General features: G+C 38.9%; 1 protein-coding gene across 13 annotated transcripts in view; it reads left to right on the top strand.

Annotated features, from left to right (window-relative positions):
* Positions 1-26,445, top strand: part of SPAG9 (sperm associated antigen 9) — a 145,435-nt gene that overhangs the window by 41,685 nt on the left and 77,305 nt on the right. For 7 of the 13 annotated variants that reach the window (XM_012463573.3, XM_012463570.3, XM_012463571.2 and 4 more), the window contains exons 3-4: positions 11,584-11,654; positions 21,165-21,259. In XM_012463573.3, coding sequence (XP_012318996.2) covers positions 11,584-11,654; positions 21,165-21,259 — 166 coding nt within the window. Of the gene's footprint in view, positions 1-406; positions 428-11,583; positions 11,655-21,164; positions 21,260-21,755; positions 22,134-26,445 lie in introns of those variants that run through there. The other 6 variants (XM_012463578.2, XM_012463577.2, XM_064367547.1 and 3 more) reach the window with 3 other exon arrangements.

The following is a 26,445-nucleotide window of genomic DNA, read 5'->3' as shown; positions in this document are numbered from 1 at the left end:
CACACTGTGTCATTGATTAATAACATATCTGAAAATTTTTTGAAGTTGGGAGACATGGTAAAGGACTTAGTTGGTAAGGAGAGGTTGTTATTACTGTTTTGATGTGGTTGTCTGAGATTTCTTTGCTCTTAAGTCAGCCTTTGATTCTTGCTTACCTGTTGGGACTTCTGATGGTAAATTGTTCAAGAAGTTTCTGAAAGACCATATGCCAATCTTCTGAGGCCTAGCAAGAGTTGGACTGTCTGCCTTCCAGGAACAGTAAAAACTGATGATTCCTTTTGAGAAGGCAAATAATGAGTTGGATATGGCATTCTAGCAGGTCTGTTTCTCTTTCTTCCCCCCGTAGGCCTATCAGCAGTCTGATGGGGCAGAAGACAACAGAGATGGAAGGTGTTCCAAACTTGGCAAAGGCCATCAATCTCAGGAGGTAAGCTCTGATTTTGAGCCGGCAGAACAGGTGGCTCTTCCTGCCTTAATCTTACCCTCTTGCTTTTTGGAAAGATGGATAGAAAGAAAGAGCGCCCAAAATGAGGCCGAAGTATCACCATTCACTATAAAGGGGAAATTTTGGATTTGTCTTTTGATTGTTCTTTTTTTCTTGCCCCTCACCTTTTTTTTCTTTTTAGATAACATGCTTTGCTTTTTTTTTTTAACTCCCCATAAAATTAGCAATTTTAAAAATGGCAGTTACTTATCTGTTGTTTTGATAGGGTGAACAGATAGATTCTTGTTTATTTCCAGTTAATTTCGGCTTGGAGCTAGTTTTCATGAGTAAAATGACAGGGTTTTAGAATTTTTCCTGAGATTGTTTTGAAGTTTAGGTTTACGTGAGAACAGTTAAACAAGAAATGACCTTTTAATATACTTCAAATGTAATGCAACAATCTACGTATAGGTTAACTTCATGGTACTTGAGGCTTTCAAGGATGTCTGTAGTCCTTGCCTAGGTGGGCTTTTCTTTCCTGCTTTCCCCTTCCCTTTTACTGCCTTGTCTTTTCCCTTTAACTGATTCCTTAGTGGCATATCTAGGACTTTCAAGAGGTGGCTCTTCTACTGTTAAAAGGACTTCTCAAAAGTGTTTATACCATCTCATGCGACTTAGGCCTTGAGTAAACTGAGTTCATTGGTGTGTTGTACTGAGTAAAGTATTTTCAGAAAAGAAAGGTTCTGAATTTGTATTATTTGATCTCGGTGTATGTGTGTATATTTTCTATGTATTATATGATCAATTACGTAAGATCTTTATACTATATGATTTATATTATAAGTACCTAAAAAGGTAATATCAAAATTTAGAATCACAGTACAGGTAAAGAAAACATGAAATACAGAAAGTCATAAACAGTTTCTGTTCAGGTTCTTGCTGTAGGTGTTAGGCAGGAGAGAATATGCCACCAGAATAGCATTCAGAAAATCATTTATAAATAACAGACATAAACTATTCCTTTTGTTTGTTTGTTTTTTTTGAGACGGAGTCTTGCTCTGTTACCAGGCTGGAGTGCAGTGGCATGATCTTGGCTCACTGCAATCTCTGCCTCCCAGGTTCAAGCGCTTCCCTGCTTCATCCTCCTAAGTAGCTGGGACTAGAGGTGTGCACCACCACGCCCAGCTAATTTTTTGTATTTTAGTAGAGATGGGGTTTCACCGTGTTGGTCAGGATGGTCTCGGTATCCTGACCTCATGACCCGCCCACCTACCAAAATGTTGGGATTACAGGCATGAGCCACCGCATCCAGGTTCTTTTTTTTTTTTTGAGATGGAGTCTCACTCTGTTGCCCAGGTCAGAGGACAATCAATGGCGTGATCTTGGCTCACTGCCACCTCTGCCTCCTGGGTTCAAGCAATTCTCCTGCTTCAGCCTCCCAAGCAGCTGAGACTACAGGTGCCTGCTACCACACCCAGCTAATGTTTTGTCTTTTTAATAGAAATGGGATTTCACCATGTTTGCCATGCTAGTCTTGAACTCCTGACCTCAGGTGATCCTCCTGCCTCGGCCTCCCACAGTGCTGGGATTACAGGCATCAGCCACTGCACCTAGCCATCATAAACTATTCTTAAAACATAATGGGAACCAGATGCAATGGTTCGCACCTGTAATCCCAGCATTTTGGAAAGCTGAGGTGGGAGGAACACTTGAGACCAGGAGTTCGAGACCAGCCTGGGCAACATAGTGAGCCCTTGTCTCTACAAAAAAAATAAAAAAATTATCTTGGCCTGGTGGCACACACCTATAGTGCCAACTACCTCGGGAGGATCACTTGAGCCTGGAGGATTGCTTGAGCCCAGGAAGTTAAGGCTGCAGTGAGCTGTGATTGTGCCATTGCACTGCAGCCTGGGCAACAGAAGGAGACCCTGTCTCAAGAAAAAAAAAAAAGCATACTGGGGTAATATACCTGTGATAATTTGGAATGCTAACTTTTAAGAGGATTTCAGTACATGTTTATAAGCTAATATGTGTTCAACTAACTGTAGTTGCTATATACCAGACTAGCCACAAAATATATATAAGGACTCAAATGTTATTTCTTATGTAAAGTTTAAAAAGTTGATGTTTCAGATAAGTGGGTGGCTTCTGTGGAGACATAGGCATTTTCCACTTTATAGCTTCTGAGTTTGTCTTACTCACCTGTATTAAGTTGGAGGGAGGGTAAAGGGCATGGAGCATTGTGTGGAGGGTTTTTACTGGACCAGGCCTAGGAGTAGCACACATCACTTTTACTTCTGCTTCATTGGCTATTACTCAGTCAGAGACTACCTGAAGGGGCTGGGATGGATAACCTAGCTATTTATCCAAGCAAAAGAAAAAGGACACTTCTTTAAAATATCCTTCTCTTTTAGCATAAATGTTGAGATTTTCATTTTGTTCCCTTGCCATTTGACTTTTTCTTTAAAAAACAGGTTATTAAATTAAGGAGTAATTTCCTCATGCTTGTGTTAAGGGATAGGTTTCAAATGACCCTTTTTAAAATTGAAATCCAGGCTGTGCGTATAATGCCAGCACTTTGGGAGGCTGAGGCAGGAGGATTGCTTGAGCCCAGGAGTTCGAAACCAGTCTGCACAAAATAGCGAGACCCCGTCTCTATTTGAAAATAAAATAAAAAATGGAAATCTAATTCACATATCATAAAATCCACCATTTTATTTTATTTTATTTATATATATTTTTTGAGATGAAATTTTGTTCTTGTTGCCGAGGCTGGAGTGCAATAGTGTGATCTCAGCTCACTGCAACCTCTGCCTTCAAGATTCAAGTGATTCTCCTGCCTCAACCTCCTGAGTAGCGGGGATTACAGGTGCCTGCCACCACGTCTGGCTAATTTTTTGTATTTTTAGTAGAGATGGGGTTTCATCATATTGGCCAGTCTGGTCTCGAACTCTTGACTTCAGATGTTTAAGATGATCCACCTGCTTTGGCCTCCCAAAGTGGTGAGATTTATAGGCATGAGTCACTGCACCCGGCCAAAATCCACCATTTTGAAATGCACAGTTCAGCAGTTTTTAGTACAATTTTCAAGGTTGTACAACTGCCACCACTAATTCCAGAACATTTTTATCACCCCAAAAGGAACCACCCCCTCATACCTGTTAGCACTTACTCTTGCTTCTCTGCTTCCCCCTACTTTTTGTCTCTATGGATTTGCCTGTTCTGGACATTTCATAACAATAGAATCATAAAATATATGGTCCTTGCGACTGGCTTCTTTCACTTAGCATAAAGGTTCATTCATGTTGTAGCATGTGTCAGTTCTTCCTTTTCATAACTGAATAATATTCTTTTATGGATCTACCACATTTTGGGATACCCTCCATCCCCATTTCAATTGCCAGTATATCCTGCTAGAGCTAGAAACAACCGAAACTCTAACCTTGCTATCTGAAAATCTATAGTAATATAGTTTTGAAGAGTTGAGTATAATGAATAACCACTTTGGGAAGATATTCCTTAGGTTTCCTCTTGGCATCCTGACTCATTTAGTTCCTAATTCATAAATGGGAAAGTAGATAACTTAATGTTTGAACCATCTTTATAATGCTGTGGTTGCCTACTAGGAGTAGGTAGTGTACTAGTCATCTTGTTTTATTTGTATAATTAGCTATCAATGACACATCTGAATATAACTCAGCAGAATGATAAACCTGTTTAATTTTAATTGGAAAAAGAAATGAATTAGTTAAGGGCCTTGGGTAAGTAGACTAAGGTGAACAGACTAAGTACTAGAGTGGAGAGAAAGATGGAAGTGGATAATACTTATGCTACAGGATAATACTTACATCTTTTATGTATATATTTTAACCATGAGCTAATTTGTCTGCTTTTATTTTACTTTTTAAAATTCCTTCTCCTCCTCCTCCTTCTTTCTTCTGCTTCTTCTTATATTTATTTATTTTTGAAATGGAGTTTGTCTTTGTTGCCCAGGCTGGAGTGCAGGGGCATGATCTCTGCTTGCTGCAACCTCCGAGTCCCAGATTCAAGCAATTCTCCTGCCTCAGCCTCCTGAGTAGCTGGGATTACAGGCGCCCACCACCATGCCTGGCTGATTTTTGTGTTTTTAGTAGAGATGGGGTTTCCGCATGTTGGCCAGGCTGGTCTTGAACTCCTGACCTCAGGTGATCCACCCACCTTGGGCTCCCAAAGTGCTGAGATTACAGGCGTGAGCCACTGTGCCTCAGCTGCTTTTATTTTAGATGTTGCAAAATTCAGTATTTTGCCTGTTATTTAACAGGTAACAGACAAAATACATTTATATAAAAAGCTGAGACAGAGCTCAAGTATATTTTATGATTTATTTTCTATGAAAAACAGTGAAAAGATAGATGTCATCAGCATACAAGTTTTTTTTTTTTTTTTTTTTTTGAGACAGAGTCTCGTCCTGTGGCCCAGGTTGGAGTGCAGTGGCACAGTCTTGGCTCACTGCAACCTCCGCCTCCCAGGTTCAAACAGTCCTCCTGCTTCGGCCTCCCAAGTAGCTGGGATTACCGGTATGCACCACCATGCCCAGGTTTTTTTTTTGTATTTTTAATAGAGATGGGGTTTCACCATGTTGGCCAGGCTGGTCTTGAACTCCTGGAGATCTCAGGTGATCCACCTACCTTGGCTTCCCAAAGTGCTGGGATTATACGTGTGAGCCATCGTGTCTGACCAGCATACAAGTTTTTAATATTCAACAGTAACTTGAAAATATCTTATAATACCACTTTTTGTGCATTAAAAACATGAAATTTTGTGTGTAAAAGAGATAGTGAAAGTTTAAGGCTTGTAATTTTAAGACCTTTAGCTCTTATGAAAATAACAGACATAAACTATGGTAATCTAGACAATGGAATATTAGTCAATGCTAAAAACAAATAAACTATTTGTCCATGAAAAGACGTGGAATAGGTTGTGTGAGGTGGCTCACACCTGTAATCCCAGCACTTTGAGATGCAGAGGTGGGCAGATCTCCTGAGGTTAGGAGTTCGAGACTAACCTGGCCAACATGGTGAAACCCTGTGTCTACTAAAAATACAAAAATTAACCGGGCGTGGTGGCGGCCACCTGTAGTCCCAGCTACTTGGAAGGCTGAGGCACGAGAATTGTTTGAACCTGGGAATCGGAGGTTGTAGTGAGCTAAGGTGGCGCCACTGCACTCCAGCCTGGGCGAAAGAGCAAGACTCTGTCTCAAAAATAAAAACAGAAAGACGTGGAGTAACCCTCAAATGCATATTACTACGTGAAAGAAGCCAATTTGCAAAGGCTTGGTGCTATATGATTCCAAATATATGACATTTTGGAAAAGGCAAAACTCTGGAGACAGTAAAAAGATCATTTTGATTGCCAAGGATTGGGAGATGGTAGGGAGGGATAAATAGGTGGAGCACAGAGGATTTTTCAGGCAGTCAACCTATTTTGTTTAATACTGTAATGGTGGTTACACGTCATATTTTTTGTCAAAATCTGTAGAGTGTACCACACCAAGAGTGCACCCTAATGTAACTGATGCACTTGGGTGATAAGCATGTGTCAGTGTAGGTTCATCGTTTGTAACAAGTATACCACTCTCATTCTGGATGTTGATAGTAGGGGACGTTGTATGTGCAGGGGGGCTGCAGATATATGGAAATTCTATGTACTTTAATTCAATTTTGCTGTGACCCTAAAACTGCTCTAAAAATAAAGTCTATTTAAAAAAAAGAACAAAAGGGACAAGTCATCTGTAACTCCAGGTAGTTTCCATGTGCTAAATGCCCTTTTTTTGGTGATAAAATCAAGTGATTCTCTTGCCTCAGCCGGGAGGCAGAGGTTGCAGTGAGCCAAGATCGCCCCGCTGCACTTCAGCTTCGGCGACAGAGCAAGACTCTGTCGCAAAAAAAAAAAAAAAAAAGAATAGTTATATGGCATCAAAGTATACATATTACCAACCTGACTGTTGAAAGAGTAACTCTAGTTTATCCTCAATTGTATCTATCTTTTTTTTCTTTCTTTTTATAATTCTCCAATTTGGTAACATTTATTTTTATTTATTTTTTAACTTAGTTTCGGGGTACATGTGCAGGTTGATTTTTATAGACAAATTGCATATTGCAGGGGTTTGGTATATGTATATTTTGTCATCCAGGTAATAAGCATAGTACCTGATAGTTTTTTTTTCTTCACCCTCTTTCTACCCACACCCTCAAGTAGGTTCTGATGTCTGTTGTTCCCTTCTTTGCATGCATGTGTATTCAGTATTTAGCTCCCATTTATAAGTAAGAATGTGCAGTGTTTGTTTTTCTCTTCCTGCGTTAGTTTCCTTAGGATAATGGCCTCCACCTCCATTCACGTTGCTGCCAAGGACATTATTTAATTCTTTTTTCTTTGAGACAGAGTTTCCCCTCTGTCGCCCAGGATGGAGTGCTATGATGCAATCATGGCTTACTATAACCTCTACCTCCCATGCTCAAACAATTCTCGTGCCTCAGCCCCCTGAGTAGCTGGGATTACAGTGTTTGCCACCATGCCTGGCTAATTTTTGTATTTTTGGTAGAGATGGGGTTTTGCCACATTTGCCAGGCTAGTCTTGAACTGCTGGCCTCAAGTCCACCCACCTTGGCTTCCCAAAGTGCTGAGACTACAGGTGTGAGCCACTGCACCCAGCCTCACTCTTTTTTTTCCCCCCAAGACAGAGTCTTGCTCTGTCACCCAGGCTGGAGTGTAGTGGCACGTTCTTGGCTCACTGCAACTTCTGCCTCCCAGGTTCAAGCAATTCTCCTGCCTCAGCGTCCAAAGTAGCTGGGATTACAGGAGCCAGCCACCATACCTGGCTAATTTCTGTATTTTTAGTAGAGATGGGATTTCACCACGTTGGCCAGGCTGGTCTCGAACTTCTGACCTCATGATCTGACCACCTAGGACTCCCAAAGTGTTGGGATTACAGGTGTGAGCCACTGTGCCTGGCTACCTTGTTCTTTTTTATGGCTGTGCAGTACTCTATGGTCTATGTGTACTATTTATTTATTTAAGAGATTCTATGTTGTCCAGGCTGGTCTCAAACTCCTGGGCTTAGGGAATCCTCCTTCCTTGACATCCCAAAGTACTGGGATTACAGGCATCAGCCACCATGCCAGGCTTTGTTCTTTTTCATGGCTGTATGGTACTCTGTGGTATATGTGTACTAGTTTTTTTGTGTTTTTTTTTTCCTAATAGAGATGGAGATCTCACTATGTTGTCTAGGCTGGTCTTGAACTCCTGGGCTCAAGCAATTCTCCTGCCTCGGCCTCCCAAAGTGCTGGGATTACAGGCAAGAACCACCATGGTTGGCCCCCTCTTTTTTTTTTTTTTTGAGACAGGCTCTCACTCTGTTGGCCAGACTGGCATGCAGTGGTGCAGTCACGGCTCACTATGGCATTGAGCTCCTGGGCTCAAGCGATTCTCCTACCTCAGCTTCCTGACTAGGTGGAACTACAAGTGCATGCCACCATGCCTGGTTAATTTTTGTATTTTTTGTAGTTATGGCATTTTGCCATGTTGCCCGAGCTGGTCTTGAATTCATGGCCTCAAGCAATCTGCCCACCTTGATCTCCCATAGTGCTGGTATTATAGGCGTGAGCCACCATGCCCAGCCTGTCCCACATTTTCTTCTTCTTTTTGTTGAAACAGAGTCTCACTCTGTCGCCCAGGCTGGAGTGCAATGGTACAATCTCAGCTCATTGCAAACTTTGCCTTCCATGTTCAAGCGATTCTCCTGCCTCAGCCTCCCAAATAGCTGGGATTACAGGCGTGTGTCACCATGCCCAGCTAATTTTTGTATTTTTAGTAGAGACGGGGTTTCACCATGTTGGTCAGGCTGGTCTTGAACTCCTGACCTTGTGATCTGCCTGCCTTGGCCTCCCAGTACAGGCGTGAGCCACCGCACACGGCCTTTTTTTTTTTCTTCTGAGATGGAGTCTTGCTCTGTCACCCAGGCTAGAGTGCAGTAGCATTATCTCTGCTCACTGCAACATCTGCCTCCTGGGTTCAAGCAATTCTCCTGCCTCAGCCTCCCAAGTAGCTGGGACTACAGGCACCCACCACCACGTCTGGCTAATTTCTGTATTTTTAGTAGAGGCGGGGTTTCACCATATTGGCCAGGCTGGTCTTGAACTTCTGACCTCATGATCTGCCTGCCTGGGCCTCCCAAAGTGCTGGGATTACAAGTGTGGGCCACCATGCCTGGCTCCCCACCCCCCCTTTTTAAAAATTGAAACAGGGTCTTGCTCTGGCACCCTGGCTGGAGTGCAATGGCATGATCACAGCTCACTGCAGCCGCAACCTCCTGGACTCAAGCAATCCTCTTGGCTGGGCCTCCCAAAGTGCTGGGATTTCAGGCGTGAGCCACCACATTTTCTTTATCCAGTCTGTTTGGTAACATTTTTGCTCTCTCCCTGAGAATGCTAAAGTCAGAGCAGCAAAACTTGTTATGGTTCTCAATAGTTTGTTTAAATCCCATTCTACATGTTGAACTCATAGCCATTGTTGGATAACATAAGAAAGAACGAGTATTCAAACAGAGGAAAGTGCCTGCGTGAATGGATGCGCATTGTGTTTGAGTCGAGGTGGGCTGGGGCTGTACAGAAAGCCTCCCCAGGGTAACTACTATCCTGACTTCTAACATTTCAGATTAGTTTTGTATTATGTCTTGAATTTTGTATTCTTTTGTTTCTGCTTCTTTCCTTCAACGTCATATTTGTGCTATTGGTCCATGATGTTGTGTGTGGCAATTTGTTTATTCACATTGTACAGTATTCCAGTACATGAATATTTATCCATTCTACTCTTGATGGACAGTTGGGTTGTTTCCACTTGGTTTATTGTGTTTTTCATTTTGGCCATTCAGAAGCGTGGTGGTGTTTCATTTTGGTTTTAGTGTGCAGCTCCCTGACTTGGGTACACATGTTGCTTGGCAGTTTGATGCTTTGTGTCAAAGTATCTGTGAATGGGTTATTTCCATAAGAATAGGAGTTTTTTGTTTGAAGCCTGCTCTCCTCTGCCCAAAGTGAAATCTTAAAGTAAACTCCAATATACAAAACAGATTAAAAGGAGTATTTGTTGAGAAGCAGTATAGCATGGTCATTAAGAACACAGATTCTGGAGCCAGACTTTGATAGGAATCCTTGCTTTGCCATTTACTATCTGTGTGACTTTGGGCGAGTTGCTTAGCTCCTATTTGCTTCAGTTTCCTCATCTATACCATGATGTAATAATAATACTTTAATCATAAAGTTAATGTTAGGCTCAAATAAGGTAGTTTATATGCAGTTCTTAGGACTGTATGGTACATAATAAGCACTTTATAATGTTGGTTGCTATTTGTAGTGGTGGTGATGGTGATATATATAAATTTACTTTAAATTTATATCATTAGCTGACAAGAATAATAAGGCTCCACTATTGAACACAAATTTCAACTTGAGGGTTAAGAATGATAGTTGGATTTTATTTTAGCGTCAGCATCCAGTTTTTGTTTTTGTTGCACATTATCAAGAAAAGAATGATTCACAAAGATGAACAATTGAAAATAGATATGGTTTGTCCAGTAGTCTCAGAATTCCTTTAAGCTTTTAGATCAATTTAAATGACAAGTAGTAGAAAATGTTTATTTTGAAATTATTATTAAATATCCATAATTTGCTTGGATTTCCTATTTTTAAATAAAAATCATAGAATTAAATTTTATTTAAAAAGGATTACTTTATGGTTTAGCATCTATTAGTTTATCACAACACATCTGCATAATAAATTTGCTTATTATCGCTTTCAGCCACAGGATAAGATGAGCAGCAGATGTACTCAGCACTTGGGTGACATGATAAAGTGTGCTCCATGGGTACTGTAGTGTGTTTACTCTCTGGTGCAAATGTAATGAGCCAGTGACACATAGGCTTGAATTAGAAACAAATCAAAACAAAGAGAGCAGTTTTCCTAATCACATATTTTCAAGATACTTGAACAAATTATGGGACACAAACCCAAATTTAATTTTCTGGGCAGCACAAAGTATGTTTTGTTTGGTGTCTGGTGTGTTAATACTAGGAGGCATATAAAACATTCATATATCTACTGTCAGAGTATTAGTTCATACTAGTTTCTTCTACAGCTGTCCTCCATAGTCAGCAGTTATAGATTACACACAGCCTTGCCTGTTTGCAGCCAGCTGACCCTCAAACCCAGGGAACATTTTCAGCTATGCTAAGGCTTTCCAGCAGACATAAATGAGTATCTTGACATGCTCCGCTAGCACCAGCTTTATTTCTCCCCAGACTGTCTCCCACTGCTCCTTAGCCAAGTATGGGCTCCTCCAGGCTGGCTAGTCTCCACTCTGCCTCACCACCACCCTCTGCCTCACCGCTGGCATGGTTTTGTGTTCCCTTCTCTGTGGTAACGGTGTCAGGAGTGCTCTCATTACCATCTGTCTTGAGTACCGTAATTTCTTCCTTTGTGGTTCTGTGTGGACTCCACCTCCTCCCTGAATCATTCCTCTTTGCTATCAGTTATTCTTTCCTGTGGAATCCTGTCCTGACATTCTGTATCTCAGGATCTATTAATAAAACTTTTTAAAAAATATTCTGAAGTTATACTCTATAAGCACTACCCCAAGTCAGTGCCACTCACAAAACCCATCAGCAGAGGGAGCTAAATAAAAGAAGATGAGTCCCTGAAATTTAGGAAACCTGAAGCAGAAAAAGTACTTATAAACAATAAACTTTCACAAACTGCCATTACTAAAGAAAGGACTTGAGTAGTGTTAGAAATAAATGATTTGGGCCCTAATTCCAGCTTAAAACTTCGATGAGGCGACTTGTGTTTTTGAAAGATCTGTATCACGTTAAAAAAAAAAAAACTGTTTAGGGGATGACCTGATATATATAGGAATATTAGAGAACCAATTTGATATAGTCACCTCCTCTGAAAGTTTTCATTATTAAGGGTGATAAAATGAGGTCACTGCTTTGTGAAGACTTTTATATGGAACACTGAATCTGAAAGTTGCTAAAGATTGTGGATAGCCCATTCTAAGTTTTAAACGTGTACTTTTTCAAGTAAATTTCTTACTTTGTTTTGATCAAATGTATTTATCTTAATTTCAGTTAGCAGACTTGAAGAAAGAGAAGCAGAACTGAAGAAGGAATATAATGCATTACATCAAAGACACACTGAGGTGGGTTTCTAGGTTTTTCATTACCATGTTATTATTGCGACAAAGAAATGAACCTTAGAAAGTATGTCTTAATTTTTCTTTGAAAATTAGAATTTTTTAAGAAAGAATAATTCTTGGGGATTTTTTCAAGAAAACATTAAATTTCATGTGGAATTTACCTAGTTACCAAATATCAACTTTTCTTGTTTTTCATCTAGAATTAGCTTTTTATGTGGTGAATTAGTATGCCACAGAATAATTTAATTATTTAAGACAGTTCTAGTACTTGTCTCCTTGGCTGGCTAAGCAAAACCCTATGTGCACATAATGAAGTTTCTGTGATGCTAAGTTAAGAGAACTGATTTGTTTTGTTACCAGTTTGGAAATTATGGATGGGTAAGTTATTGGTAAAAGGTCTCTATATTTATTATCCTGTGTAAAGGACTTATTTGCATGAAGCTCATAACAAATAATATAAACACAAATTATAATGTGTTAAAATAACTCAAAAGTAGGTTTTTTGCATGAGTTTTTAGTATTTTAAATTAACAGTTTCAGCACACAGTCTTCTCAAAGCAGATTAGAAAATGTACTTGAGGGTTTTTTAACCTTTTTATGATTCTCTGTCAGCCTCTCATGTTGCTTTTGTTTCTGTTATGTTAATGTGTACATTGTTTTTGTATATCATGGTCAATCTGGGGTTCACATACCCATATAAATAGACTTTTCATAGTTTTATGCAATATTTGTTGCATAAAAAAAAATTCCTCTCTTCTTCCCCTTGCTAGTCCTATCTTTCCTATGATAAATATGGTTCCAGTCTTAGCTCCTGTTTATTTTTTTCTTCTAATTTGTGTGATCTCTTATCCTGTGCCTGGTAGAAACTATGTTGTTGTTGTTTTTCTTTAGAAGAGTATAAAAATCTTTATAATCTATGTTCAGAAAACAACAATTTAAAATCATGTTTTGGAGGATATCCACAGAGACTGTATTCTGTGTACAGTAAGCATTTTAATACTGCAAAGATTGTATTTACATTATTGTATTGTAGCTATATTCTGTTGTTGCATGTGTGTGTGTGTGTGTGTGTGTGTGTGTGTGTGTGTGTGTGTTGGGGGGTAGATACCCATGTGTGTGTGAGTGACAGTCTCTTGCTCTGTTGCCCAACCTGGAGTGCAGTGGTGTGATCTTGGTTCACTGCAACCTCCACCTCCCAGGTTCAAGTGATTTTTGTCCCTCAGCTTCCTGAGTAGCTGATATTACAGGTGTGTGCAACCATACCCAGCTAACTTGTATTTTTAGTGTAGTAGAGACGGGGTTTCTCCATGTTGGCCAGGCTGGTCTTGAGCTCCTGACCTCAGGTGATCCACTTTCCTTGGCCTCCCAAAGTACTGGCATTACAGTTGTGAGCCAGCATGCCCAGACATTGCTATTTATTTTCTAAAATTATGTAATACCTGCTGTTGCTTTTAAGGAATAGAAAACCCCACCACACTCAATTGCATTTGCCTTTGAATAATGTGGTTAGCACTTTCTTGGGGTAGGGTGTGGAATTTTTCCTGTTAACCTTGACATGTGAGATTTGATTATTACAATTTTAGCTTAATAACCATACCCAAAGCATGAAGTAACACAGAATTGATATCTAGTAGTAGACAGGATGGTCCATGAAGGGCTGGAACCATAGAGCTCAGGGAAGACAAGAGCAGGTTACACAGCAGCTTTTTCAGTGTATAAAAAATACCCACATTTTGGCCAGGAGCAGTGGCTCATGCCTGTAATCCCAGCACTTTGGGAGGCCAAGGTGAGCAAATTACTTGAGCCCAGGAGTTGGAGACCAGTATGTGCAACACTGTGAAATTCTGACTCTACAAAAAAAAAAAAAAAAAAAAAATTGGCCAGGTGTGGTGGCCTGCACCTGTAGTCCCAGCTACTCGGGCGTCTGAGGTGGGAGGATCACTTGAGCCCAGAAGGTAGGGGCTACAGTGAGCCAATATTGTGCCACTGCACTCCAGCCTGGGTGACAGAACCTGTCTCCAAAAAAAAAAAAAGAAAACCAAAATACCCTTACATTTTAATGACATTTGTTAGATATTAAGGTTTAATTTTGGTGGATATTAAGATTTAATGACATTTGGTGGATATTAAGATTGTTAAAAAGCCTATTATTGATTCTTTTTATACTGTTCATGTCAATGCCTAAAAAATGCACTCTATGTACTGTTTACCTAAGTAGTACTTATTAAAGCTGATAAATATACATACATATATTCATATATGTTATATATATGAATATATGTTATCTATAACATATATATGAATATATGTTATCTATAACATATATAAAGATTATATAAATATGTCATATATATTATATACATATATATATTTTTAATTAGACAGGGTCCCACTCTGTTCCCCAGGCTGGAATGCAGTGGCGCAGTCATGGCTCACTATGTTGCCCAGGCTGGTCTGGAACTCCTGGGTTTAAGTGATCTCCTGCCTTGGCCTGCCAGAGTGTTAGGATTATAGGCATTAAGCCACTGTACCCAGCTATAAATATATTTAGAGGAAGTAATTGATAGTGATAAATAATAAATAATGCTTTTGTTTCTTAAATGAAGCTCTAATCTTTGTTAATAATTGAAGATTATTAAATTATGATGTATTAAAGTATAAAATATAAAATATATACATTATTATTATTATTTTTGAGATGGTGGGGTCTTGCTCTGTCGCCCAGGCTGGAGTGATCTTGGCTCACTGCAGCCTCTGCCTCTTAGGTTCAAGCAATTCTCCCACCTCAGCCTCCCGAGTAGCTGGGATTACAGGGGCGCACCACCATGCCCGACTAATTTTTGCATTTTTCATAGAGATGGGATTTCACCATGTTGGTCAGGCCGGTCTTGAACTCCTGACTTCAGGTGATCCACCCACCTTGGCCTCCCAAATTGCTGGGATTACAAGTGTGAGCCATCATGCCTGGCCTAAAATATATACATTCTTAAAAAATAACTATAAAGTGAAATTTCATATTTTTAAATATATTTATTCAGTAAAGATGAAGATCTGTGCCTATAAAAAAAGCCTGACATGCTAATTTTAAATGAAAGGATACAATTTTTTTTTTGGCTATTTCTATTTCTTGAGGGAAGGATAGTCTAGGAAGTAAAAAAGATCTCAGGAAAAATCTTAATTACCAAGTCAAAGAGCTAGGTCTGTCCAGTAACCAAGGCAGATTTCCCATGCAGCCTGAAAGCTCTTCATACATCTCCTCCCTCAGTTATCTGTGCTTCTCCTCTGACCTGATAGGCTCCCTATATTTTGTTTTGCCTCAAGGAAGGAAGGTTTATGTAACATAGATTGGACTGCTTTGAAATGTGGGTCTGTTCTGCTCTATCTAGCCCACAATTTTTTCTGTTTATACATCTGTTCAAGAGATGTCGTTCAATTAGCAATTATAAATAGCTATCTAAAGCCAAAGAACTAGGCGTCCTTAAAACATAAAGTCTGAAAACATTCAGGGAAAGGAAGCCTGAAGGGGGTTAACCTTAACCTTTTCACTATTACTTCCAAAGAAGGTAATATCTTATAATAGTTAACACTTTTATGAAACACATTCTTTGTTGCTTAAAGGAAGCCTACAGTGGCTTTTTTAAAATTTGATTTAAGAATATTCTTTTTTTAAAAATCTATGTTTTGTATCAAAAGAGAATAACTATTCTTAAATTTAAGAATAAATAGTTAACTATTCTTAAATCAAATTTTTGTAAACATTACTGAATTTGCTTAAAAGAAGACATGCCTTAAAGAGGGCAGTGGAGGAAATATAAAGGACAAACAGTTTTGAAGCACTCGGGCCCACATGTGTACGCTAATCACCAAAAACTTTATCCCTTTGGGATCTTGGGATGGTCTCACATCAGGGAGTGTTTGAATGCATTCTTATTTTATCCTCTGACCAAATTCTCTTCCATTCCCGTTTTACAGATTGAGGTTTAGAAAGAGTCTATGAAATGCGTTGCCCAAATTCCATGCTAGTTAGTGACTACATTTGAAGCCAGGTTTGTCAGATTCCATTGCCTAAACTTTTTTTTTTTTTTGAGATGGAGTCTCCCTCTGTTGTCCAAGCTGGAGCGCAGTGGCATAATCTCAGCCTACTGCAACCTCTGCCTCCTGGGTTAATGTGATTCTCCCACCTCAGCCTCCTGAATAGTTGGGAATATAGGCTCATGACACCATGCTTGGCTACTTTTTGTATTTTTAGTAGAGACTGGGTTTCACCATGTTGTCCAGGCTGGTCTTAAACTCCTGGCTTCAAGTGATCCACCCATCCTGGCCTCCCGAAGTGCTGAGATTACATGCATGAGCCACAGCACCCAGCCTGCCTGAACTCTTAATAACACTAACACCTTTAGGTTCCACTAGACATTTTTCTTTCTCCTTCCTTCCTCCTTTCTGTCTTTCTTTTTTTTTTTAATATTAAAATTCTCTTCCTTTCCTTTCCTTTCCTCCCCTGCCCTCCCCTCCCCCTCTCCTCCCCCCTCCCCTCCCCCCTCCCCTCCCCTTTCCTCCTCTCCCCTCCCCCTCTTCTCCTCTTCCTTCCCCCCTCCTCCTTCCCCCCTCCCCCTTCTCCCTCTCCTTCTCCCTCTCTCTCCATCCCTCTCCCCCTTTCCCCCTTCCCCTCTCCCCCATCCCTCCGTTCCTTCCTTCCTTCCTTCCTTCCTTCCTTCCTTCCTTCCTTCCTTCCTTCCTCTTTCTCTCTCACTCTCTTTTTCTTATTTCTTTCTCTTGTTCTTTCTTTCTTTGGAGGTGGGGTCTTACCATCTCGCTCAGGCTGGTCTCAAGCTCCTGGGCTCAAGAGATCCTCCTACCTCCACCTCCCAAAGTGTTCGGATTAGAGGCATCAGCCACCATGCCAAGCCTGACATTTTTCTTCCTTTTTTTTGCTTTGAGATGGAGTCTTACTCTGTCACCCAGGCTGGAGTGCAGTGGTGCCATCTAAGCTCACTGCAACCTCTGCCTCCCGTGTTCAAGCAATTCTCCTGTCTCAGCCTCCTGAGTAGCTGGGATTACAGGCCCTTGCCACCGTGCCCGACTAATTTTGTTTATAGTTTTAGTAGTGTTGGGGGTTCACCACTTTTGCCTGGTTGATCTCAAACTCCTGACCTCAAGTGATCCACCTGGTTCAGCCTCCCAAAGTGCTGGGATTACAGGCATGAACCACCGCGCCCAGCCCCAGCCTGATGTTTGTCTATGCCTGTTTGCTTTATGACATCTCAGCAACTTTAAGATTAGTGGCTTTGGCTGGGCCCACCTGTAATTCCAGAACTTTGGGAGGCCGAAGGCGGGTGGGTCACTTGTAATCAGGAGTTTGAAACCAGACTAACCAACATTGTGAAACCCCATCTTTACTAAAAAAGTAAAAAATTAGCCGGGCATGGTGGCACATGCCTGTAATCCCAGCTACTTGGGAGGCTGAGGCCGAAGAATTGTTTGAATCTGGGAGGAGGAGGTTGCAGTGAGCAGAGATTGTGCCATTGCACTCCGGCCTGGGCACCAAGAGTGAAATTTCATCTGAGGAAAAAAAAAAAAAAAAGATTAGCAGTTTTGTGATATAGGTTGTGATCTGGGGACTGCATAAGGAAAGACTGAATGTCAAAATAATTGAAGGAATCCAGGCCAGTTGTCTTCAAAATTTCACCAAGGCCTTGCTTTTTGGTTTAGTTAATGCTGACTGACAATGAACCTCTGTTGTGAAGGTATCTCAAGGGAGGGGATTTGAGATTTATCCCAAACCAGAATTTTCCAGATAACGTGCTTGGGATTCTTCTTAATAACTTCAATTGTTTATTGCTAAATTGACTCTTGAATGTGTGAATTAATATGCATACCTAAGTAAATTGAGAATTGCAGTTCTGAGACCAGAAGGAATGGACTTGGTGGACCCAGGAATAGATTATCTGAAGCATGTTCTGTTTTACTTTCTCACTTCTCTTTTCTAACAACACTGGTGCTCCCTCCAGCTCACTTTTTTTTTTTAACGTGAGTGATACGGTGAGGTCTTTTCAAAATTTAAATTTTTATGCATAATTTTTTTTCTACTTTTTTGTGTCTTTATAGACTATAGTGGGTATCATTTTATTCCAGACGTCAGGAAATGCTTTAGCATATGGGGTTTTCTTGTGGGTATGAGGAAGAAAGGACAATGGGTTCATTGCCTGCTCAGAGAATTAAGTACAAAGGCCGATAAGGCCTGAGTCCTGTAATTCTTAATAGCTCAGATGACTGAGTCAGGCAGGCCAGAGTTCTGGCCCCAAAGCTTGTGACAATTTGAAACAGGCATTAAACAGACAGTCAACTTGGATAGTTAGAGTTTACCTATGAAATCATGATATGGTGAGGATTAAATGGAGGAAAAATGGCTGTACATGTACTGACTGACATACATTTAATGCTCAATAAATGATAGCTGCCATTTTGTTGTTCGTGTTCTCTCTTTTTTTTCCTCCCTCAGTCATTGTTGGTTGTCAGGTCTTTCCTTTTAAGTGCTAGTTTGGTTGAGTTAGAATCAATTTCATTAAAAGAAAGTTTAGATTTTAACCTTTTTTTTAATTTTGATTTTTTTTTTTTAAATTAAGCATTTAAGATAATAGAGAATCAGCCTATAGAATGGCTATTTGGGGGACAACTATGTTTTCATTTTGATTATCATTCTTTTTCGATATTGAGTTCATAGATTACTATAAAAGCAATCTGGGATAGGTTTGTTTTCTTCATCCAAATGTTTAAAGAAAATTAGGTCCTTCATTTGAACAAATCAATCCCATACATACAATTACTTTACTATTCTGTGTATATAAGAATTCACGGCTGGATTTTGTAGCTCACACCTGTAATCCCAACACCTTGGGAGACTGAGGCAGGTGGATTACTTGAGGTCAGGAATTTGAGACCAGCCTGGCCAACATGGCAAATCCCCGTCTCTACTAAAAATACAAAAATTAGCCAGGCATGGTGTAGTACCTTGCTGCTCGAGAGGGCACCTGTAGTACCTTGCTGCTCAAGAGGCTGAGGCAGGAGAATCACTTGAATGTGGGAGGCAGAGGTTGCAATGAGCTGAGATCGCACCACTGCACTCCTACCTGGGCGACAGAGTGAGACATTGTCTCAAAAGAAGAAAGAAAAAAAAGAATTCACCTTAGGCTTTTTTTTTTGAGACAGGTCCTCACTCTGTCACCCAGTCACTCAGGCTGGAGTGCAGTGGTATGATCATGACTCACTGCAGCTTTGACCTCCCTGGCTCAAATGATCCTTCTGCCTCAGCCTCCCAAGTAGCTGGTACTACAGGCACGTCCCAAAATACCCAGCTAATATAAAAAAATTTTTTTATAGAGATAGGGTCTCTCTGTGTTGCTCAGGTTGGTCTCGAACTCCTGGGCTCAAGCAGTCCTCCCACCTCAGCTTCCCAAAGTGCTAGGATTACAAGCATTAACTATTGTACCTGGCCTCTTTTATTTTTGAAGTTTTTTTTTTTTTTTTTTTTTTTTTTTTTTTTTTTTTTTTTAGGGGTTTCATTCTGTTGTCCAGGCTGGAGTGCAGTGGCATAATCATTAGCTCACTGCAGCCTTGAACTCCTGGGTCCAAGCAGTTCTGTCACTTCTGCCTCCCAAGCAATAGGGACTACAGATGAGTGCCTGCTAGTTGTTATATATTTTTTCTAGAGTCAGTGTTTAGCTGTGTTGCTGAGACTGAACTCAAATTCCTGGCCTCAAACAATCCTCCTACCTCCCAGAGTGCTGGGATTACAGGCATGAGCCACTGCAAAGCCTTAATTTAGGCCTTCTAAAACCTTTTGAAAATTTAAATTGAGCTTGATTAGGCCTGACAGTCACTTTGTTATATTAGTTTCAGTTTGATTTTTTCTTTTCCTGAAAATTCTTTCTGACACAAGAAAGCTCATTATTTCTGACTTACTGACAGATGACAGGTGTATTTCTGCAAAACTGTTTTGTAAATGGTGGTAAAATCTATAAATTTAAAATAAAAAGTATGTCAATTAAAAATTTTAAGATACGATACTAAAGCCATGTGATTCCGTTTTTACTCTTTGTGGATAACATTTGTTGTTTGGACTAGTATTTATTGGGGAATAGTATGGTTAATTTGTTTTATTTCATTCGCCAGAGTTCAGCTTTTTGTTTATTTCATGATAAATGACATCTTTAAATTAACTTACATTTCTTAATTTTTGTACATGCCAAATAAAATTTCTACAACAAAAGCATTATTTGTAAAGTGAATGTAAAATTTTTTTAAAAATCTATTTTGTTATTTAATATGCTACAGTGCATTTTTTTTTTTTTTTTACTGTTCTCGTGGTAGTTTACAAGATCTGATACAGTGCATAATTTAATTTATAAAGAGATTGCAATCCATCTTAATACAGCTAAAGTTTAGTGACTTCCAAAACTATTCTATCTACAGTGTTAAGAATTCAAGTAATATTCCTTAGGAATGGTGAGAAAGGACATTAAAAAAGAAAAAAAGAATTCAAGTAATATTCCCAAGAAAGACATCAGCCTTGCTTGACTCTTAATATTTACCCTTTAAATACTAGCACACTATTTCTTGTTTTTTAAAATTCATTTTTTTCTTATTCATATCATGTTAGTATGTCTAGCAAAGACGTTTTGATTTTATGTCTTAATTCCAAATTTAGGCTTTTTAAAAGTAAAACTATACATTATCAAGAATCAAATAGGACCTTAGAAGTTCTTGGCAGTTTATGAACTTTATATTCTTGAAGTTTTTACTTTCATATTCAGCTTGTCTATCATATGATTCCTTATCTAAGACTCAAAAAGTGTTATAATTTTTTTCATTTGTGTTAATTTGCTGCTGTTATTATAGATGAATATACTAAGTAATGATACCAGTAATAGTCAAAGGAGAAAGTATTTTATCATTCTTTCAACTAAATCTACAGAAAGAGGAAACTTTTCTTGGTATTAATTACATTGAAAGTTATATTTATTCTGTTCCTTTTAAAATGGGGAAGATCAGCACATAAGGATATGGTTTCTTTAGAAGTTTCACATTAATTTCTTTGTTGTATGTCATTTTAGTGAATGGGTTTCTCAAATGCCATCTATTATTTTTAAACTGATGTTCTTTTATCACTTCTTTCCCAGTGTCTGTTTACTAATTTGTGTTCTTTATGTCAATATTATTTTATTTAATAGCATCACATATTGTAAAAAAATGGTTTTTTTTTTGTTTGTTTGTTTGTTTTTGCCATGCTAAGCAAGATATTAGCTACTTTTGTGGACACCGGTATCCTTAAATGGAAGCACTTGTCTATTACTTTCCATTAAAATTTTTTTCATTCCTTAATATTCTCTTACATGGAATTGAGTAGTCTGATAAATAAGAAAATTATACAAAAATGTTTTCCTTGTTATAACACTATGATTTTATGCCAGATATTAGCCTTAAATGTTGTGTATTTTTTTTCTGTCTTTAAAATAGATGATCCATAATTACATGGAACACTTAGAAAGAACAAAACTTCATCAGCTCTCAGGGAGTGATCAACTAGAATCCACAGCTCATAGTAGAATTAGGTAAGCTTTGTTATATATTTTGCCTTGAGAAAAAGTAAAATAAATAATATGTTTGTTTCTGTTTTTTTCTGTTCTTTAATCCTGGAACAATAGTGAGGCTGATTCAAAAAGCTCTCCACTGTGGCTGGAATGCTACAGGAGAGAATAGCACAGAAAAATAGAAACAGTTTTTACCATTAAAAAGGTAAATTATAAGCCATCCATATAAGCAGCACATTGAGTATTTAGATTGTTTTCCGATACTTGATGTAGATTATACTAGGTTTTAAATTTTCTAATTTGTGGGAATGCTGAAATTTTTTATTTCTCCCGTGTAATTGGTTTGAAGTCCTTTTTGTTACAGAGAGGCATATTTGAAAGGGTTAGCTAGCCATCTGTTTGATGTAGGAGTGTGAATAAATTATGTAGATCTTCAGGCATTGTAGCCAATGAGCTAAGCCAGGACTCTTAGTGGAGGGGAAAATAGTTAATAGGCTGGCTGTCGCTCGGGGTTGCTGCATAAATGCTAGGAGCAGCAGCTCTATGGTTATGAGGTGGGGAGAGCGGAATGACGTCATCGCTTGGGAGCCGCTGCAGGATGGAGTGGAAAGCTGCTGCTGATGGCATTGTTTTTGTGGCAGCAAGCTGAATGACAGATCCTCACTACAAAGATACCCCTTTGGCCCCTGTGTAGGCCTCCTGGTTCGGGTGTTTCACCATGCCAGCACAGCGCCATGAGTCCTGGATGCATGCTGCTGTTTGTGTTTGGCTTTGTTGGCGGGGCGGTGGTCATTAATTCTGCTATCTTAGTATCTCTCTCTGTTTTGCTGCTTGTGCACTTTTCTATTTCTACCGGTGTGCCAGCTCTGACGCAGAACCTACCAAGGATACTCAGGTACTCCCATCTCTCTTAGAAGCCCCTGCTTAGCTGGTTTTTCTTTAATTTTTAGCTCCACGGGTCTGCTTTGTAACCATTTCTGTTGAAGATTGAAACAATGGAAAATGGCCTGAAGCTAGGATTTTGATTCTTATTTATAGTAATTTATAGACCATCAGTTAGGATCATAGCTTTGTGTTTAGAAAGCACTGACTAAAGAAAAGGATTTTCATATCGTAGTTACACACAAGTACAAGGTCAGTGTGGTCTTGTTTTAAGCAGAATGTTCAAAGTAAAAGGAGAGAGCAAGAGTAGAGTGCCGGGTCCAAGTTTACACAACCTCTGCATTTAGCTTCTGAGCATTTAATGGCAAATATCTTTTATGCTTGTACTTACAGTCAATTAGACACAGGCCATAAGTTTATTTTCTTTTAATTATCCTTTGACTGATAGAGGTTCAGGTATCATTTTTGTGATTTTTAATAATAGCTCATGGGAAACGACAATTTAAATATTTTCCTCCTAAGACAAAATGTTTTAAAGTGAAAAAATTTAAGACTTTTAGGTTAAGGAATGCTTTTTTCCCCATTATTTACACATCAAAGTTGTGAAAGCTTTACAAAGTCTATTCACTATTGTTTTGTCAGATGTTGCCCTTTCTTTTCTTTGTAGCCTTGGGTGACAAATATCCATGCCTGCTTGTGGGGGTAGTCATTAATCTCTGTAGCTTTACTGTTGCCGACTCTACTTATACCCTGTAAGAGCCATCTCCTATATTTTAGAGACTTAAGGTTGTGGTTTCTTTTGTTTTCTAAACCATCAGACTAACACTCTCTGTTTTGTTTAGATTTCTGCTTTGTGCATGGTTTTAAATGAAAGTTCATAGTATATAGTTTTTATTTATTATTTAAATGTTCATAAAATCTTTAAACCCTAATTGTGAATTTAGATAAGAAGAATTAAAGTAGTAAATTCCCTCAATGTGTTTCTTTTTATTCATAGGTCAGTTCAAGTTCAATATTAGTTGAAACCCCAGCAATTAAATTTCATCTGTGATTTAAACTAGATACTTGATCTTTTATTTTCTTTCTTGATTTCTAAAAATTGGGAACAATCTTACTACTTGTACGTATATTAGTACATAAAAGATTTGTATACATGTATCTGTATATTTAGGGTTTGAAGAAATTAAAAGCAGCTGAACTTAAGAATATGTAGAATATTAAAATAAGACTAATGTTAAGGGGCCGTCTTGGGTTTAGGTTTCATTTGAGAGGGCAGTGCCATGAGCTGCTGTGTGGTGCCTGGAAGTGGGTAGAACAAGACTTTGGAGTTGAACTGCCTGGGTGCAAATGCTTTATTGCATGTGGCTGTGGGACCTTTGGCAAGTTGCTTAATCTCTCTCTGCCTGAGTTTTCTCTCCTGATGGGACTTACTCCATTGGGTGGTTTTAAAAATAAGTGATTTTATTATTTTGTATTTAATTATAGTTGTAAGATATATGGTAAATTAATCCAGTAAATAATTTTCATAGTTACTCATATGTGCCTATGTTTAGCAGAAATTGTTTTAGCTACAGCTTTTATTGATAAAATACCTTATAATTAAATTTTAAAAGTTCTTTACCACAAAAATTGCTACTGAACTGATTAAAGATATCAAAATCTTAGATATTAATGTTAAATTGCCAAAAAGTTGGTAGTTCCAAGTAGGAAGTTCCAAGGGAAGCGAAGGGTGTGAAGTTGAACAGGACTGGCTTTGAATCCAAACTCAGCCAATTACTAGTGCCTAAAGTCTCTAAGCATCACTTTTTCTACTCTGAAAGTTGGAAAAATAATCCCTGTTTCTCAATAAGGATTAGATGAGATAATGTGAATAAATCATGTAGCTCAGTACCCATCATGTGGTGTTCAACAAACGTACTCTTTTATCTCCCTTTATAGATTTTACAAATTAGTTGTATTAAATGTGAATATAGCCAAAAGGCTGTTTCAAAAATGTAGGTGTAAAAGTATTTACACACATAAGCTAACATTTAATAACCAACTCAAAAATGGATATATAGAAGTAGGGCAATTAAGAAAATAAAACAAGAATTCTGATAGTTGATGACAGCTTTGTTTTCTAGACAAGTAATAACAGATGTTTCAGTCTGCAGGTGTAAATCTGCCACTTGATAGTTTTCCATGTGTTTCTCTTTTTTTCCCCCTTCTGTGAGTTTAACCGAAGCATTTAATACATACCAACATAGTACTGGACTAATATTTACCTTTCAGGATTTCTTTTCAAAAGTAGGATTCTCACAAACTTGCCTAATTATGCCAACTATATGTAATTTATAAGTAAAATAAGGGGAGGAGTACGTAGTGATTATTTTTTCAGAGTTGGAACATTGTATCCCACTTGACAGATAGCTGTCAGTCTCTGAAGAGATGTCCCCTCCCTGTAGAGTAGTTTCTGAATGATAGACACAAGCAAATTAAAAAGGTGGGAATTCTACTTGTAATTTGGGTTGTAGATTTTGTTGACTGTTGATTATAGATTTTGTTGACTGATTTTGTTTAATTTTAGAAAAGTAAAACTTGGATTCATAGAAGACTCCTTCCCCCAGTAGTTTTAAACTTTTTTAGTATTTGATATGTGTGAGAATGAATGTGTTGTTATTCATATAGGATAATAATTCTAATGACTGGCTTATATTTTGATTTCTGTTAGTGTGAGGGAGTCTTATGAAGTCTATATATCATCTTCCTGGTTGTCTTTGCATTTTGGGTTAGAGAGCTTTTCATTATATTCAGTCATTAAATTCCCAGTCACCTTTTGCTTAAGTCATTAAGGTGTGTTAGAAAATAAATAAAAGTCAGCTAGAAGCTCTTAGACCTCTTGGATTTTCCTTTCACAAAATATGGGGGAAAAACAGCAGGTTGACAACTTATTTTGTCCAGAATGGATGGGAAAAGGAAATCTAGCTACTAATCACTGTCACCATCATTTAATGAAAGGGCATTTTAAAATTAGAGAAGAAGAAAAGATGTAATTTAAAATAAAGGTCAGTCATTTTCTTTTTTTTTTTTTTTTTTTTTGAGATGGAGTCTCACTCTGTCACCCAGGCTGGAGTGCAATGATGCAATCTCGACTCACTGCAACCTCTGCCTCCCAGGTGCAAACAATTCTTCTGCCTCAGCCTCCCCAGTAGCTGAGACTACAGGCTTGCACCACCGTGCCCAGCTAATTTTTATATTTTTTTAGTAGAGACAGGGTTTCACCATGTTGGCCAGGATGGTCTTGATCTCCTGACCTCATGATCCGCCCGCCTTGGCCTCCCAAAGTGCTGGGATTACAGGCGTGAGCCACTGTGCCTGGCCAGCGTCATTTTCAAGAAAGAATAGGGTTCTATAGTATATGGGAATATATATGTGATACAATATGTAGTATATTATCTATGCACTAAGGAAATAATAAATAATGCCTCTTTTTTTCATGGACTTATGAAAACTGTTGCTGAACAGCAATTGGGAATAACTGGTATAAACATAATAACTGACTAGTCACTTTAATTTTTGTCATTTGATCGTCCTGGCAGCCTGTAGTCACAAACTTAGATTTGGTATTAAAATTTACCCTTTTGGCCAGGTGCAGTGGCTAACGCCTGTAATCCCAGGAGGCCGAAGCAGGCAGATCACATGAGGTCAGGAGTTCGAGACCAGCCTGGCCAACATGGTGAAACCTTGTTTCTACTAAAAATACAAAAATTAGCTGGGCGTGGTGGTACAAGTTTGTAATCCCACTACTTGGGAGGCTGAGGCAGAATTACTTGAACCTGGGAGGCAGAGGTTGCAGTGAGCTGAGGTCGTTCCACTGCACTCCAGTCTGGGCGACACAGCAAGACACTGTCTCAAAAAAAACCAAACGAAAAAAAAAACTATCCTCTTATTTTTTTTTTTTTTTTGAGACAGAGTTTCACTCTTGTGACCCAGGCAGGAGTGCAATGGCGCGATCTCGGCTCACCGCAACCTCCACCTCCTGGGTTCAGGCAATTCTCCTGCCTCAGCCTCCTGAGTAGCTGGGATTACAGGCACGCACCACCGTGCCCAGCTAATTTTTTGTATTTTTAGTAGAGACGGGGTTTCACCATGTTGACCAGGATGGTCTTGATCTCTTGACCTCATGATCCACCCGCTTCGGCCTCCCAAAGTGCTGGGATTACAGGCTTGAGCCACCGCGCCCGGCCTAAAACTACCCTCTTATTATACTGCCTTCCTGCTTTTGAATTTTCCCCCTAAATAAAAGTTCTGTTTTTAAATTTTATTTCCTTGTGCATACAACTTTG

The sequence above is a fragment of the Aotus nancymaae genome, unplaced genomic scaffold, assembly GCF_030222135.1.
Source record: "Aotus nancymaae isolate 86718 unplaced genomic scaffold, 86718_ANA_hifiasm-v0.15.2.pri h1tg000072l, whole genome shotgun sequence".
Taxonomy (NCBI): domain Eukaryota; kingdom Metazoa; phylum Chordata; class Mammalia; order Primates; family Aotidae; genus Aotus; species Aotus nancymaae.
The sequence above is the reverse complement of the archived record's forward strand: the minus strand, read 5'-3'. Positions and strand labels throughout refer to the sequence as shown.